Source organism: Aotus nancymaae, unplaced genomic scaffold (genome assembly GCF_030222135.1).
Source record: "Aotus nancymaae isolate 86718 unplaced genomic scaffold, 86718_ANA_hifiasm-v0.15.2.pri h1tg000089l, whole genome shotgun sequence".
NCBI lineage: Eukaryota > Metazoa > Chordata > Mammalia > Primates > Aotidae > Aotus > Aotus nancymaae.
The window spans coordinates 27,040,547-27,058,608 of NW_026988504.1; the positions used below are offsets into that span (position 1 = coordinate 27,040,547).

At 43.1% G+C, this 18,062-nt stretch overlaps 1 protein-coding gene and 1 non-coding gene across 6 annotated transcripts in view; one reads left to right on the forward strand and one right to left on the reverse strand.

The window, feature by feature from the left end:
• Positions 1 to 18,062, reverse strand: part of CDK12 (cyclin dependent kinase 12) — a 72,853-nt gene that overhangs the window by 45,979 nt on the left and 8,812 nt on the right. For 4 of the 5 annotated variants that reach the window (XM_012451942.2, XM_012451943.2, XM_012451941.2 and 1 more), the window contains one exon: positions 16,176 to 17,063. In XM_012451942.2, coding sequence (XP_012307365.1) covers positions 16,176 to 17,063 — 888 coding nt within the window. The remainder of the gene's footprint in view (positions 1 to 16,175; positions 17,064 to 18,062) is intronic. The other variant, XM_021670544.2, reaches the window with a different exon arrangement.
• On the forward strand, positions 5,035 to 5,136 carry LOC135271781 (U6 spliceosomal RNA). The gene has a single exon (XR_010339907.1). It is a non-coding gene; the product is annotated as a U6 spliceosomal RNA (small nuclear RNA).

Consider the following 18,062-nt stretch of genomic DNA (forward strand, 5'->3'; position numbering starts at 1 on the left):
CCCAGGAGTTCGAGAACAACCTGGCCAACATGGTGAAACTTCGTCTCTATTAAAAACACAAAAATTAGGCCAAGCACAGTGGCTCACGCCTGTAATCCCAGCACTTTGGGAGGCTGAGGCAGGCAGATCACAAGGTCAGGAGTTCAAGACCTGTCTCTACTACAAATACAAAAAAATTAGCAGGGCATGGTGGCAGGCAGTTATAATCCCAGCTACTTGAGAGGCTGAGGCAGGAGAACTGCGTGAACCCGGGAGGCAAAGGTTGCAGTGAGCTGAGATCGTGCCATTGCACTTCAGCCCAGGTGACAGCGCAAGACTCTGTCTCCAAAAAAGTAAACAAAAAGAATAACAAAAGAAATTAGCTGGGTGTGACAGCATGTGCCTGTAGTTCCACCTACTCAAGAGGCATAAGAATTGCATGAACCGGGGAGGCAGAGACTGCAGTAAACTGAGATTATGCCGCTGCACTCCAGCCTGGGTGACAGAGCAAGACTTTGTCTCAAAAAAAAAAAAAAAATTGTGTACATCCTCATAAAAGATAAGACATCTACAACAAATTGTGCACATCCTCATAAAAGACATTTACGGTACAAAAAAAAATTGTGCACATCCTCATAAAAGATAAGACATCTATAGTACAACAGACTAACACATGCCTACAAATAAAATCAGGACAGAATGGGTCTTTTCTATTCCTTCACAATATCAGAAGGCTAAAAAAGATCTGAGAACCTTAACCACAAGGGATCGTCTCCATTTTTATGAGAGTTAGTTACAAAGGAAAAAATTGGTGCTTTGCATGAATACTTCCTATAACCACAAAGTTCTATTTCTTGCAATGTATCTTTTTAAAGAATACTGCTGCCTTTTGTGTGTGAAATTTTAAATATTCTCCATAAAAGAATGTCATTTAGTCAAATTATAAGAATATAAATCTCGGGCCAGGCGCGGTGGCTCACACCTGTAATCCCAGCACTTTGGGAGGCCGAGGTGGGTGGATTATGAGGTCAAGAGATTGAGACCATCCTGGTCAACATGGTGTAAATCCTGTCTCTACTAAAAATACAAAAAATTAGCTGGGCATGGTGACGCGTGCCTGTAATCCCAGCTATTCAAGAGTCTGAGGCAGGAGAATTGCCTGAACCCAGGAGGCGGAGGTTGCGGTGAGCCGAGATCGCGCCATTGCACTCCAGCCTGGGTAACAAGAGCGAAAACTCCGTCTCAAAAAAAAAAAAAGAAAAAAAGAATATAAATCTCAAGAGCTATTGACTCCTGCCAATTATTATCATTTCAATCCCTTGTAAATCCAACAGAAGAATACAATGTAGGTTTGTTTGTACCATATCAACCAGAACCAGGGTAATCAATGGAGTGTGAAATGATCATCTGACACTTTCTGTTAAAATACTAGGAGAGACAAACATGTAACAAGATAATCTGCACTCAGATTTTTCCATCCTAGGAACAAAGCCTGTTACCAAAAAACTCTGAGTCACAATGCAATAAAGATTTTCAAAATTTTTCCAACTTTTTAAGATGTTCAGGGAAAGAAAACATAATTTCTCAACCACTGTCCAAATGTTCTTGTTTTGTCTTTGAGACAGATTTGCCACTCTGTTGCCAGGCTGGAGTGCAGTGGCAGGATCTCGGCTCACTGCAACCTCCTCCTCAAGCAATTATCCTACGGGGTTTCACTGTATTAGCCAGGAAGGTCTCGAACTCTTGACCTTGTGATCCACCCGCCTTGGCCTCCCAAAGTGCTGAGATTACAGGCATAAGCCACCGTGCCCAGCCCAAATATTCTTCAGAAATCTCAATTCCTCATTATTCGAAGTAGATTTCTTCTTGGTTTGGCTTCACTAGAAAAACAAGGAAAATCAGGCTGAGCATGGTGGCTTATGCCTGTAATCCCACTACTTTGGGAGCCAAGGCAGGAAGATTGCATGAGCCCAGGAGTTCAAGATCAGCCTGGGAAATATATTGAGACCTTATCTCTAAAAAAATAAACAAAGTTAGCTGGGTGTGGTGGCGTGCACTTCTGGTCCCAGCTACTAAGGAGGCTGAGGTGGGAAGATCGCTTGGGGGTGAGGGGCCAGGGGTCAAGGCTGCAGTGAGCCATATCACGCCACTACACTTCAGCCTAAGTGACAGAGCAAGGCTCTGCCTCAAAAAAAAAAAAAAAAAAAAGAAGTCAGATGCAATGGCTCATGCCTGTAATCCCAGCACTTTGGGAGGCCAAGGTAGACAGATCACCTGAAGTCAGGAGTTTGAGACCAGCCTGTCCAACAAGGTGAAACCACCCCTACTAAAACTACAAAAATTAGCTGGGCATGATGATGCACACCTGTAATCCTACCTACTTGGGAGGCTAAGAAAGGAGAATCACTGGAACCCAGGAGACAGAGGTTGCAGTGAGCCAAGATAACCCCCTTGCACTCAAGCCTGAGCAACAGGGCAAGACTCTTGTCTCAAAAAAAAAAAAAAAAAAAAGAAAAAAAAATTAAGGTATTTTAATTATTTCGTCATCATTTCAAATAAATTCAGTCTATGGTTTTTATGTTTGTTTGGACACAGAATCTTGCTCTGTCATCCAAGCTGGAGTGCAGTGGTGCAATCATGGCTTACCACAGCCTCAAGGCTCAAGGCCCATCACAACATTCCAAGTAGCTGAGACTACAGGTACACACCACCACAGCTGGCTAATTTTTTTTTTAAGAGATGGGAGCTGGGCGAGGTGGCCCACACCTATAATCCCAGCACTCTGGGAGGCTGAGGTGGATGGATCACAAGGTCAGGAGATCAAGACCATGCTAGCCAACATGGTGAAACCGGTGTCTCTACTAAAATACAAAAAAAAAAAAAAAAATTAGCCAGGCGTGGGGTGCATACCTGTAGTCCCAGCTACTTGGGAGGCTGAAGCAGGGGAATCGCTTCAACATGGGAGGTAGAGGTGGCAGTAGCCAGGATCGAACCACTGCACTCCAGCCAGGCGACAGAGTGAGACATTATCTCAAAAAAAAAAAAAAAAAAGATGGGATGCCCAGGCTAGTCTCGAACTCCTACCTGAAACAATCCTCCTGCCTTGGCCTCCTAAAGTGCTGGGATTACAGGCATTAGTCACCATGCCCAGCCAGTCTATGCTTCATATTTAGGTTTTGTTTTCTCCAATGTTTACTTTATGAGCTCAAATAGAGTTTGCTAATACAGGTTAGGTATTCTCTTATCCAAAATGCCTCGAACCAGAGTGATTCAAATTTTGGATTGTGGCTGGGTGTGGTGGCTCATACCTATAATCCCAGCACTTTGGGAGGCTGAGGTGGGTGGATCACAAGGTCAAGAGATGGAGACTATCCTGGCCAACATGGTGAAACCCCATCTCTACTAAAAACACAAAAAAATTAGTTGGGCATGGTGGTGGGTGCCTGTAAGCCCAGCTACTTGGGAGACTGAGGCAGGAGAATCACTTGAACCCAGGATATGGAGGTTGCAGTCAGGCAAGATCACACCACTGCACTCCAGTCTGGTCAAAGAGTAAGAATTCATCTCCAAAAAAAAAAAAAAAAATCAAATTTTGGATTGTTTTAAATGTTGGATTATTTGCATTATACTGGTTGAAGATACTCAATGAAAAAATTTAAATACTGAAATGCTCCAAAGAGCATTTCCTTTGAGCATCACGTCAGCACTCAAAATGTTCCAGATTTTGGAGGATTTCTAGATTTTAGATTTTTGGATTAGGGATCTGGAACCTGTATGAAAAATGTATACTGCTTCTAAAATATTACATTTTTAGCATGTTTATTTCAAGACAGAATGAGTATGTAACAGGCTATGTCCTACCAGTTCAGGATATACAATTTGAATAGAAGTCAAATCCTGTTTCAACAAATTCCAATGTACCAAAACCCTGAAAATTTAATGACAACCTCAAAACCACAATGCTTAACATTATGGCCTTTAGCATAGGACACTAAGTATTATGAAAGACTGAGGAGGGCCAGGCGCGGTGGCTCACACCTGTAATCCCAGCACTTTGGGAGGCCAAGGTGGGTGGATCACCTGAGGTCAGGAGTTCAAGACCAGCCTGGTCATCATGGTGAAACCCCATCTTTTTTTTTTTTTTTGAGATGGAGTTTCACTCGTTACCCAGGCTGGAGTGCAATGGCACGATCTAGGCCCACCACAACCTCCGCCTCCTGGGTTCAAGCAATTCTCCTGCCTCAGCCTCCCAAGTAGCTGGGACTACAGGCACATACCACCATGCCCGGCTAATTTTTGTGTTTTTAGTAGAGACGGGGTTTCACCTTGTTGACCAGGATGGTCTCGATCTCTTGACCTCGTGATCCACCTGCCTCAGCCTCCCAAAGTGCTGGGATTATAGGCGTGAGCCACCACGCCCGGCCTGAAACCCCATCTTCTTAAAAAAAAAAAAAAAAAAAAAAGACTGAGGACATGTGGTACGTGCCAAGTGAGTCTAACATAGGGAAGGAGCAGATACTATACATCACAGTCATTTACTTGAAAAATCATAGCCAGGCACAGTGGCTCATGTCTGTAATCCCAGCACTTTGGGAGGCCGAGGTGGTTGAATCACAAGGTCAGGAATTCAAGACCAGCCTGGCAAAGATGGTGAAACCCCGTCTCTACTAAAAATACAAAAAAATTAGCTGGGCATGATGGTGGGCACCTATAATCCAGGCTAATGGGGAGGCTGAAGCAGGAGAATCACTTGAACCTGGAGGCAGAGGTTGCAGTGAACCAAGATCGTGTCACTGCACTCCAGCCCCAGCAACAGTGTGAGATTCCATCTCAAAAAAAAAAAATCAGCTGGGCATGGTGGCAGACGCCTGTAATCCCAGCTACTTGGGAGGTTGAGGCAGGAGAACTGCTTGAACCCGTGAGGTGTAGGTTGCAGTTAGCCGAGCTCTCGTACCACTGCACTCCAGCCTGGGTGACAAAGAGAGACTTTGCCTCAAAAGAACAACAATAAAATTACATATATATACACACACATTTTATTATTTTTTTAGTTGAGTGCTCACTTCAGCAGCACATACACTAAAACAGGAACAAAACAGAAAAGAATATCATGGCCCTTGCAAAAAGATGACACAATCCGTGGTGTTCCCTATTAAAAAAAAAAAAGGGGGCCGGGCACAGTGGCTCAAGCCTATAATTCCAGCACTTTGGGAGGCCAAGGCAGGCGGATCACAAAGTCAGGAGTTCGAGACCAGCCTGACCAATATGGTGAAACCCCGTCTCCACTAAAAATACAAAAATTAGCTGGGCATGTGTGGCATCCGCCTGTAATCCCAGCTACTAGGGAGGCTGAGGCAGGAGAATCGCTTGAATCCAGGAGGCGGAGGCTGCAGTGAGCCAAGGCCACTGCACTCCAGCCTGGGTGACAGAGCAAGACTCCATCTCAAAAAAAAAAAAAAGTTTAGTTAAGTACATAAAAAATGAAAACCAAGCATTGCATTTTACTAGCAAAATCCTGGTTCATTTGGAGTTTACTGAACTTTTAGAGCTACAGCCTTTAAAAATAACATAGACTCCCTTGAAGTTAAGTAAACTCGAAATAAGGCTATCAGAAAAAAAGAACAGAAGGGCTGGGTGCAGTGGCTCACGTGCAATCCCGGCACTTTGGGAGGCCAAGGTGGGCAAATTGCTTGAGCTCAGGAGTTCGAGACCAGCCTGTGAAACATGGCGAGACTCGGTTTCTACCAAAAATGTAAAAAAACAGCCAGGTGTGGTGGCATGTGCTTGTAGTCCCAGTTATTCAGGAGGCTGAGGCAGAAGGATTGCCTGAGCCCAGGAGGTGGAGAATGCAGTGAGCCAAGATCATGCCAGTGTACCCCAGCCTGGGTGACAATGAGATTCTGTCTCAAAAAAAAAAGAAGAAAATCAGACTTTAAAAATTCTATGTGGTTAACTGAAATTTTTAAGAAAAGCACACAGATGATCTACTTAAGGCAGGAATATATCCATTAATAGCTATGATCATGCAGATGGTACTATGTTGGACATGGGCTGCCTTGCTTCTTGAAATCAAGAATTGTAGACCCCAAGTAAGAAAGAATTTTGAAATACCACTAGCTAAATTCATTCTTGCATTTGACACCTGAGCTAGTATACTCCTACTCAAAATATATGCTTGAAAGAAGTTTCAGCCAGGCGCAGTGGCTCACACTTGTAATCTCAGCACTTTGGGAGGCCAAGGTGGATGGATCACTTGAGGTCAAGAGTTTGAGATCAGCATGGCCAACATGGTGAAATCCTGTCTCTACTAAACATTACAAAATAATTAGCTGTAATCTCAGCTACTTGGGAGGCTGAGGCAGGTAAACTGCTTGAACCCAGGAGGCAGAGGTTGCAGTGAACTGAGATCGTACCACTGCACTCCAGCCTGAGCAACAAGAGCCAAACAACGTCTAAAAAAAAAAAAATTAGCCAGTTGTGGTGGCATATGCCTGGAATCCCAGCCTATTTGGGAGGCTGAGGCAGGAAAATCACTTGGGACTCAAAGTGAGGCAAGATCACGCTACTGCACTCCAGCACAGGTGACAGAGTGAGACTCTGTCTCAAAAAAAAAAAAAAAAAAAAAAAGCCAGGTGCAATGGCTTACGCCTGTAATCCCAACCCTTTGGGAGGTCAAGGTCAGGAGATCAAGACCCTCCTGGCTAACACAGTGCAACTCTGCATCTACTAAAAATACAAAAAATTAGCAGGGCATGGTGGCACCTGCCTGTAATCTCAGTTACTCAGGAGGCTGAGGCAGGAGAATCACTTGAACCCAGGAGTCAGAGGTTGCAGTGAGCCGAGATCACACCACTTGCACTCCAGCCTGGGCAACAGAGCCAGAGTCCATCTCAAAAAAGAAAAAAAGTTTCATTCTTTTCCCAAAATGACACTAAATCCTCTATGCCAGGCACTGTGACTCACACCTGTAATCCCACAACTTTGGGAGGCCAAGGCGAATGGATAACTTGAGGTCAGGAGTTTGCAATCAGCATGGTCAACGTGGTAAAACCCTGTCTTACTAAAAACACAAAAATTAGCTGAGTGTGGTGGCGGGTGCCTACAATCCCAGTTAGGCAGCTGAGGGAGGAGAACTGCTTGAACCAAGGAAGTGGAGGTTGTAATCACCTGAGTTCGAGCCATTGTACTCCAGCCTGGGTAATAAGAGAGAAACTCTGCCTCAAAAAAAAAAAAAAAAAAAAAAGGCAGGGAGCAGTGGCTCATCATCTCTAATCTCAGCACTTTGGGAGGCCAAGGCAGGTGGATCACCTGAGGTTAGAAGGTTTTTTTTGTTGTTGTTTTTTGTTTTGTTTTGTTTTGAGACGGAGTTTCGCTCTTGTTACCCAGGCTGGAGTGCAATGGCGCAATCTCGGCTCACCGCAACCTCCGTCTCCTGGATTCAAGCAATTCTCCTGCCTCAGCCTCCCAAGTAGCTGGGACTACAGGCGTGCGCCACCATGCCCAGCTAATTTTTGTATTTTTAGTAGAGACGGGGTTTCACCATGCTGACCAGAATGGTCTCGATCTCTTGACCTTGTGATCCACCTGTCTCGGCCTCCCAAAGTGCTGGGATTATAGGCGTGAGCCACCACGCCCGGCCTGAGGTTAGAAGTTTGACACCAGCCTGGTCAACATGGGAAATCCCTGACTCTACTAAAAGTCCTAAATTAGCTGGGCATGATGGCAGGTGCCTGTTGTCATAGCTACTCGGGAGGCTGAGGCAGGAAAATCGCTTGAACCCAGGAGTCAGTGATTACAGTGAGCCCAGATCACGCCACTGCACTCCAGCCTGGGCAACAGAGAAAGACTCTGTCTTGGAAAAAAACAACAACATACAAATCCTCTAATATAAACTTTATGTTCTTTATGTGCACACTGATATCTCTTATATGTCTACTGTCATTTCACACAAGCCCTGACTCTGGCTCCATCAATTCAAATAACCAATGTTTACTAATTGCATTCTGTATTCCATCTGTAAGGTACCATAAGTATCCTAATTGTTCTGTGAAAATAAAAAAAATTAAAAAAAATAAAAAGGTACCATAAGTAATAAAAAGATGTGTAAGTCAGAGAAGATAAAATAGAGAATATAAGTGAGTTCCTTACACAACTTTTTGGTTTCTTTCTAAAAAGCTTTCCTACATAAAAATTACTTTTCATGTCAAACATAGTGAGCAGCTGGTACATGGATATGGAGCAGCTGGTACATAGCAGCACACACACACAGACACACACACACAACAGAAACAGAAATACATCTTGAATTTAAAATGAAACAACAAAATTGATAATGGAAAACATCCTCATCTCCTTTTTTGATGCAACATCTCACTGAAATATAGGCTAGAGTGCAGTGGTGTGATCATGGCTCACTGTAGCTTCCATCTTCCAGGCTCAAGTGATTCTCACCTCAGTCTCCAAAGTAGCTGAGACCATAGGTGCATGCTATCATGCCTAATTTTTTTTTTTTTTTTTTTTTTGGTAAAAACAGGGTCTTGCCATGTTGCCTAGACTGAACTCCTGGGCTCAAGCAATCCTCTTGCCTTGGCCTTCCTAAGGGCTGAGATTACAGGAGCCAGCCACAGAACCTAGGCTATTTCCATTTTTCTACACTTAGTAATTTATTAATATGTAGAAAACTGATAATAATCAGGGCTAGGGCTGGGTGCTGTGGCTCATCCTTCTAATCCCTGCACTTTGGGAGGCCAATGGAGGTGGATCACCTAAGGTCAGGAGTTCAAGACCATCCTTGTCCGCATGGTGAAACCCCGTCTCTATTAAATACTAAAAATTAGCCAGGCATGGTGGTGCATGCCTGTAATCCCAGCTACCTGGGAGGCTGAGGCAGGGCAATCACTTGAACCTGGGAGGCGGAGATTGCAATGAGCCAAGATCACATCACTGCACTCCAGCCTGGGCAACAGAGCGAGACTCTGTCTCAATTAAAAACAATAAATAGGGCCAGGAGCAGTGGCACACACCTGTAATCCTGGCATTTTGGAAGGCAGAGGCAGGTGGATCATGACGTCAAGAGATCAAGACCATCCTGACCAACATGGGGAAACCCTGTCTCTACCAAATATACAAAAATGAGCCGGGCATGATGGTGTGTACCTGTAGTTCTCCCTACTCGGGAGGCTGAGGCAGGAGAACTGCTTGAACATGGGAGGAGGAGGTTGCAGTGAGCTGAGATCACACCACTGCACTCCAGAGTAGGGACAGAGCAAGATTCTGTCTCAAATAAATAAATACATAAATAAATAAATAAATAAAATACTTAAGATCGGCCAGCCTCAGTGGCTCACACCTGTAATCCCAGAACTTTGGGAGGCTGAGGCAGGCAGATCACAAGATTAGGTGTTAAAGACCAGCCTGGCCAACATAGTGAAACCCTGTCTCTACTAAAAATACAAAAGTTAGCCCAACATGGTGGCACGTGCCTATAGTCCCAGCTACTCAGGAGGCTGACGCAGGAGAATCGCTTAAACCCAGGAAATGGAAATGTGGTGAGCTGAGATCCTGCGACTGCACTCCAGCCTAGGCAACAGAGCAAGACTGTCTCAAAAAGTAATAATAGTGATAATTAGATTAGGGCCAGGCCTGGTGGCTCACTTATGCCTATAATCCCAATACTTTGGAAGCCTGAGGCAGGCAGATCATTTAAGGTCAGGAGATCGTAACCAGTTTGGCCAACATAGTGAAATCCCATCTCTACTAAAAATACGAAAATTAGCCAGGCATGGTGGTGAATGCCTGTAAACCCAGCTACTCAGGAGGCTAAGGCTACCGCACTCCAGCCTGGGCGACAGAGTCAGACTCTGTCTCAAAAAAATAAAAATAAAAATAGGGGGGCATGGTGGTTCACACCTGTAATCTCTGTATGTTGAGGGGCCAAGGAAGGCAGATCACCTGAGGTCAAGAGTTCGTGATCAGCCTGGCCAACATGTTGAAACTCCATCACTACTAAAAATACAAAATTAGCTGGGCGTGGTGGCACGTGCCAATAATCCCTGCTACTTGGGGGGCTGAGATAGAACTGCTTGAACGCAGGAGGCAGAGGTTGCAGCCAAGATCGTGCCATTGCAATCCAGCCAGGGCGACAAGAGCAAAATTCCATCTCAAAAAATATAAATAAATCATAATAATTAGGCAGGGCGCAGCGGCTCATGCCTTTAATCCCAGCACTCTGGGAGGCTGAGGCAGATGGATCACTTGAGGTCAGGAGTTTGAGAACAGCCTGGCCAACAAGGTGAAACCCCATCTCTACTAAAAATACAAAAAAAATAGTCAGCCATGGTGGTGGGCGCCTGTAACCCAAGCTACTTGGGAAGATGAGGCAGAAGAATCACTTAAAGCCAGGAGGCAGAGGTTGCAGTGGGCCAAGATTGAGCCACTGCACTCCAGCCTGGCGACAGAGCAAGACTCCATCTCAAAAAAAAAAATCATATTTTTTGTTTCCTAAACATTTTTCTGAAGTAAAAAAAAAAAAAAAAAATCAATATTCTTAGCCACATTAATATTCTAGCCACTATACAAACAAGTATTGAAATGAGCTTCCTGTAGCTAAAGGGCTAGAGTCTCTTTGGATAATGCTCAGCTATTTCCTTTTCCAACAAAAACTATAAAAATATGGCTTTTATCTATGAAAAGTATATTGTGGACCTCAAATTAATTTTTCCACATAAATTTCAGGTTCTGTTCTTCTCCTGTGTAGTTTTCATCATATGGCAGAATTTATTACTTTTTAATTAAAAAAAATTTTTTTTTTTAGAAATAGGGTCTCTCTCACCCAGGCTGGAGTATAGCAGCCCAATCACAGTTCACTGCAGCCTTGAACTCCTGGACTCAAGTGATCCTCCTGCCTCAGCCTTCCAAGTAGCTAGGACTACAAGTACCTGCCACCACATCCAGCTAATTTTTAAATGTTTCATAAAGATGGGGTCTCACTACGTTATTGTCCAAGCTGGTCTTGAACTTCTGGCCTTAAACAATCCTCCCACCTTGGCCTCCCAAAATGCTGGGATTATAGCCACAAAGCTCAGTCCATAAATACCTATTAATATTAGAAAGAGCATGTGGAATTTTTCTTTAAAATCAGATTTTGGCAGTCTGCCCATCCAAAAAACAAACAAACAAATCATATTTGTTACTATAAATAGTTAATGGAGCCATTTCTTAAAATAGTTTATCTCCCTTCTCAGAGCAGCAATTAGAAAGAAAGAAAGAAAGAAAATAGTTTATCTCCCCCTTTCCATTTACTGTACTTGCATCTTCTGTAAAGGAACAGAGGGTAAGTATGAAAGAATATACTTTTGGCCAGGCACAGGGGCTCACACCTGTAATCCCAGAACTTTGGGAGGCTGAGGTGGGTGTATCACCTGAGGTAAGGAGTTCAAGACCAGCCTGACCAACATGGAGAAACCCCCTCTCTAATAAAAATACAAAATTAGCCAGGCGTGGTAGTGCATGCCTGTAATCCCAGCTACTCGGGAGGCTGAGGCAGAACAACCGCTTGAACCTGGGAGGCAGAGGTTGCGGTGAGCCAAGATTGCACCACTGCACTACAAGCTCAACAAGAGCAAAACTCCGTCTCAAAAAAAAAAATAAAAAAAAAAAAAGAGAAAATACTTTCTTACCCAGAGGGCTGAAATGTATCATCATTAAAATTACCAATACTGGGCAGGAGTGGTGGCTCACGCCTGTAATCCCAACACTTTGGAAGGCAAAGTCAAACAGATCACTTGAGTCCAAGAGTTCGAGACCAGCCTGAGCAACACGATGAAACCTCATCTCTACAAAAAAATTTAAAAATTAGCTAGGTGTGGCCGGGCACGGTGACTCATGCCTGTAATCCCAGCACTTTGGGAGGCAGAGGTGGATGGATCACAAGGTCAAGAGATCGAGACCATCCTGACCAATATGGTGAAACCCCATCTCTAATAAAAATACAAAAATTAGCTGGGCATGGTGGTGCGCGCCTGTAATCCCAGCAACTTGGGAGGCTGAGGCAGGAGAATTGCTTCAACCTGGGAGGCGGAGTTTGCAGTGAGCCAAGGTCACGTCACTGCACTCCAACCTAGAGAAAGAGCAAGACTCTGTTTCAAAAAAAAAAAAAAAATTAGCGAAGTGTGGTAGCGTGCACCTATAATCCCAGCTAGTCGGGAGGCTGAGATGGAAGGATCACTTGAGTCTGGGGGACAGAGGTTGCAACAAGCCCAGATCACGCCACTGCACCCCAGCCTGGGGGAAAGAGTCAAATCCTGTCTCAAAGAAATATAATAAAATTACCAGTATCACCTTGAAAGGAATGGAGGCTTGGGAATTAGACTAGGATGCAAGATCAGTCAGTGGCACTTAATTTTGTGCTTACAATGAAAAGTTTGTTTCAATAGAATGTAATTCACATCCCAGAGAAAAGCACAGTATCTCAGTAGAATAAGCAAACCGTAACACAAAGATCTTTTTTTGGTAGAGATGAGGTTCTACCATGTTAGCCAGGCCACCACCTGTCACTGCTAAAGCAAGTTTGTTTGGTGGTACTTGCCTAACTGGTGCTGTCAAAATATTAAAGAAATACATACATACATACATACACACACACACACACATGCATACACACACACACACACACACACACACACACACACACACATATTTATTTATTATTTATTTATTTTTTGAGACAGAGTTTCGCTCGTTACCCAGGCTGGAGTGCAATGGTGCAATCTCGGCTCACCGCAACCTCCGCCTCCTGGGTTCAAGCAATTCTCCTGCCTCAGCCTCCCGAGTAGCTGGGACTACAGGCGCGTGCCACCATGCCCAGCTAATCTTTGTATTTTTGTAGAGACGGGGTTTCACCTTGTTGACCAGGATGGTCTGGATCTCTTGACCTCGTGATCCACCTGCCTCCCAAAGTGCTAGGATTATAGGCGTGAGCCACCACGCCTGGCCATATGCATATGTAAAAATATATATACACATATATGCATATATAAAATATATATCCGTATATAATATATATGCATATATGCACATATAAAAATATACACACATACGTATGCTTATATAAAATATACACTTGTGTATATAAAAAATACATATATACACACATACACATATATATACACATGTATGTGTATATATATGTATTTTTTATATACACATATGTGTGTGTGTAAATATATATGTGTATATATTATGTATTTTTTAGATGGAGTCTTGCTCTGTCGCCCAGGCTGGAGTGCAACGGCACAATCTCCACTCACTGAGACCTCTGCCTCCTGGGTTAAAGTGATTCTCCTGCCTCAGCCACCCAAGTAGCTAGGACTACAGGCGCGTACCACCACTAATTTTTTGTGTTTTTAGTAGAGACAGGGTTTCACCATGTTGGCCAGGCTGGTCTGGAACTCCCGACCTTGTGATATGCCTGCCTAGGCCTCTCAAAGTGTTGGGATTACAGGTGTGAGATATCGCACCTGGCCCAGGAAATATATATTTTTGAGACGGAGTCTCACTCTGTCACTCAGGCTGGAGTGCAGTGGCATGACCTCAGCTCACTGCAGCCTCCACCTCCTGAGTCCAAGTGATCCTCCCACCTCAGCCTCCTGAGTAGCTGGGATTACAGGCGCCCACCATCATGCCTGGCTAATTTTTGTATTTTTAGTATAGATGGGGTTCCACCATGTTGGCCAGGCTTATCTTGAACTCCTGGCCTCAAGTGATCCGCCTACCTCAGCTTTCCAGAGTGCTGGAATTACAGGCATGAGCCACCAAGCCCAGCCTTAAAGAAATATTTTTGTTAATGGCTTCTATAAAATTAGATTCATGCTTCATAGTCATTGCAGTTCTCAATATTCAGAGGACTCATTAAAACTCTTCCCATCATCCCATTGTGAATTATATTCTAATTAGCAGAGACTTTACATACTGTTCTTTTACTTTTTATGGAAACATACCGTTCTTTTACTTTTTATGGAATTTTTTTTTTGAGACAGAGTTGTGCACCATCGCCCAGGCTGCAGTGCAGTGGCGCGATCTCGGCTCAATTGCAATCTCCTCTAAACATAAAGTGAAAATACTTTATGTTTAGATCAAGGTGGTTAATTTTTTCCAGTTCACTATAGGACTTACCTATCCATGTCATCATCTCCAACATCGCAATTCTCCTGCCTCAGCCTCCCGAGTAGCTGTGACTACAGGCATGTGCCACAGCGCCCAGCTAATTTTTTTGTATTTTTAGTAGAAACAGCATTTCACCATGTTGGCCAGGATGGTCTCGATCTCCTGAACTTGTGATCTGCCCGCCTCTGTCTCCCAAAGTGCTGGGATTACAGGCATGCGCCACAGTGCCTGGCCAGAATAGTTTTTGTTTTTGTTTTTGTTTTTAAAAAGCAGCCCCTTTCAAAATAAACCTGGTTTGGACTCTGGATCAGGAGAAAAAAAACAAACCTGGCTATAAATGACATTTTGTGAGTTATTCTCAATTCCAATTGAAAACAAAAACAAACAATAAAGACATTTTGGGAGCTACTGGGACTATTTGATTAAATACTATCATTATTGATAGAATGTTATTTATATGACTATTGATATTATTAAGTCAATGGTAAATTTTTCAGGGTGATGAAGATCTTGTGATTACATAGAATAATGTTATTATTAAAAGAGACATGCTGAAGTATTTAGAAGTGTCATGAAACCCACAGCTAAGGCAAATATGGCAATATGCGATCTTGGCTTACTACAACCTCAGTCTTCTGGGTTGAAGCCATTCTTCTGCCTCAGCCTCTCAAGCAGCTGGGAATAGATGTCTGCCACCACGCCCAGCTAATTTTTGTACTTTTAGTAGAGACAGGGTTTTACCATGTTGGCCAGGCTGGTCTCGAACTCCTGACCTCAGGTAATTCGCCAGCCTCGGCCTTCCAAAGTACTGGGAGTACAGGCATGAGCCACCGCACCCAGCCTATTATTCTTTTAATTTTTCTAGAGGTATTAATACTTTCAACAAAAATTTAAGGGAAAAATGCTATTGATTCTTTTTCAAATTTCAAAGGCCAGGCACAGTGGCTCACACCTATAATCCCAGCACTGTGGGAGGATGAGGCAGGCGGATCACCTGAGATCAGGAGTTCAAGATCAGCCTGACCAACATGGAGAAACTCCAACCCTACTAAAAATACAAAATTAGTGAGGTGTGGTGGTACATGCCTGTAATCCCAGCTACTTGGGAGGCTGAGGCAGGATGATCCTTGAACCCAGAAGGCAGAGGTTGTGATGAGCCAAGATCGCACCACTGCATTCCAGCCTGGGCAACAAGAGTGAAATTCCATCTCAAAAAAAAAAAAAAAAGTTAGGCCGGGCGTGGTGGCTGACGCCTAAAATCCCCGCACTTTTGGAAGCCGAGGCGGGTGGATCATGAGGTCAAGAGATCGAGACCATCCTGGTCAACATGGTGAAACCCCGTCTCTACTAAAAATACAAAAATTAGCTGGGCATGGTGGCACACGCCTGTAGTCCCAGCTTCTTGGGAGGCTGAGGCAGGAGAATTGCTTGAACCCAGGAGGCGGAGGTTGCGGTAAGCCAAGATCGCACTATTGCACTCTAGCCTGGGTAACAAGAGCAAAATTCTGTCTCAAAAAAAAAAAAAAAATTAGCATTATCAATAAACTTAGGCTAGGGGCGATGGCTCACGCCTGTAATCTCAGCACTTTGGGAGGCCAAGATAGGAAAATCACCTGAGGTCAGGAGTTCAAGACCAGCCTGGCCAACACAGCAAAACCCCGTCTCTATTAAAAATTTAAAAATTAGCCAAGCATGGTGGTGCATGCCTGTAGTCCCTGCTACTCGTGAGGCTGATTCGGAAGAATTGCTTGAATCCAGGAGGCAGAAGTTACAGTAACCCAAGATCCCACCACTGCACTCCAGCGTGGGCAACAAGGCAAAACTATGTCTCGAAATAAAAAAATAAAATAAACTTAATGATAAAATGAGTTAACCAGGTCTCAAATTCTTATTCTCTCTTCCCAAGTAATAATGTCATAAATACAGACCTTCCCACTGAAAACATCAAAGGCATTTCCGGTTCATAATAGCATGAAAATACTTTATGTTTAGATCAAGGTGGTTAATTTTTTCCAGTTCACTATAGGACTTACCTATCCATGTCATCATCTCCAGGTAACAAGGGAGGGAGGGGCAGTGGAGGCAACGTTGAAGTTTTCAGGTGTGGAATAGCAGCTGTTACAGATACTTGAGTCTTCACAGAAACCTGTACAGGGGGCTGACAATTTGCCTGAGAGGACACAGCAGATGTCCTTGAGTGAGTAGAAGGGGGCAAAGTTGAAGTACTGGAAGAAGGAACCTGACTAAATCCTGGTTGAGGAGGAGGCAGAGGTGGTTGCTGTGGAAGAGCTGGTACTGGAGGCAAAGGTGGCAAAGGGGGAGTCTGAGGTGGAGGGGTAGTAGTTGGTAGAGGGGGTGGGGGAGAAGTAATTGTGGGGAGAGGTGGAGGGGTCTCCTTTTCTGATGTTTCTGTCTCCTTTGGAGTAACAATTTCCTCTTTCAATGCTATGGGTTTAGAGTCTCTTGTTCCCTGTGCTTTCAAATCTTTAAGAACAGGATGCTTCTCAGAGTTCTCATCCAACTTTACTTTCCCTGTATCTAAAGAATTTTTTACCTCTGTGTTTAGATGTGTTACATTCACCAGTTCAGTATCTGGGGCAGATTTTTCCAATTTTACACTTCTGGGTAACTTTTTAGACTCCAAACCTGAATCCTTAGCCTCTACTGAACTGTTCTCTTTTCTAGGCAAAAATACAGGTGAACCCTTGGATTCCTTTCCATCCATTTTTGCTGCTGCAGCAGCAGCTGCTCTTTCCTTCTTTTTCCTACTGAGTTCAGCTCCCAGACTGGAATTCAGTGGAAGCCTGACAGGTGAGATACTGGAATGACGACTGCGTGAACTGGATCTCTTCTTTTTACTATGAGAAGATGAATGTCTTGAATATGCAGGACTTCTACTTCTGGACTTCATGGATTTCCTACTGGAAAAATAAAAAGGCAGTTTAAAATGAATAGACTACAGTAGTATACGGAGGAAAACAGATCAACAAAACAAACTATGAAGAACAGTAACTTATCAATCTTAAAATAGATTAAGCCTTAGATTGGGCCGAGAAACCAGCCCAATCAAGGGGCACCCAAGACAGGGCTAAATGTAAGATGGGATCATAAGATCCTGGAACAAAAAATGGACATTAGGTAGACTGGACTCCAGTTTATAATTATGTATCAATATTGGTTCATTAACTGTAACAACTGTACTACATTAATGTAAGATGTTAACAATGGGGGAACTGGATGCAGGGATGTATGAGAATTTTTTGTATTATCTTCACAATTTTTCTGTAAATCTAAAACTACTCTAAAAAAATTAAGTTCACTTAAAAAATAGATTAGAATGAACTAAATCCTACATGAAAACATATCTGAATCATATTAACAATAAAATTATCTACTACTTAACTTATTCAACTGAAAAAAGATGGGTCACTATTTTTTTCACACATTAGAAAAGAAATAGCCAGAAAGAGAAAAAAAAGAAAAAGAAAAGAAATAGCCATATTCACAATGACTACTTTCAGAATTTTGATGTTAATCTTTGATAAAGTGAAAACAGGATAAAGTCATACTCCATAGTAAAGGTAGGTTATATCCATCAGAAAGTTAAAAACAACAAGTATCCTTCACCAAAACCTAAATTTGTTAACTAGAGAGCTATTTAACTGGCAGATCCCAGAAAAGTATGTTGTTCCTTGCATCTTCAGTTTATAATAAAGTTGTAAAGTTTAAAAAAAAGTACTAAACAAATTTCCAACACATAAGACTTAGGATTTACAAAACAAATGAAATGCAGAAAATGTTTTACCAAAATAACTTGTTAGAACTCTTCAAAAACATAAGGGCTCCTGGTATCTTTAATATAAAATGATTTCCAATTGGCTTTTTAAAAACTCATAAGGCAAAGTATTATTGCATGTTCA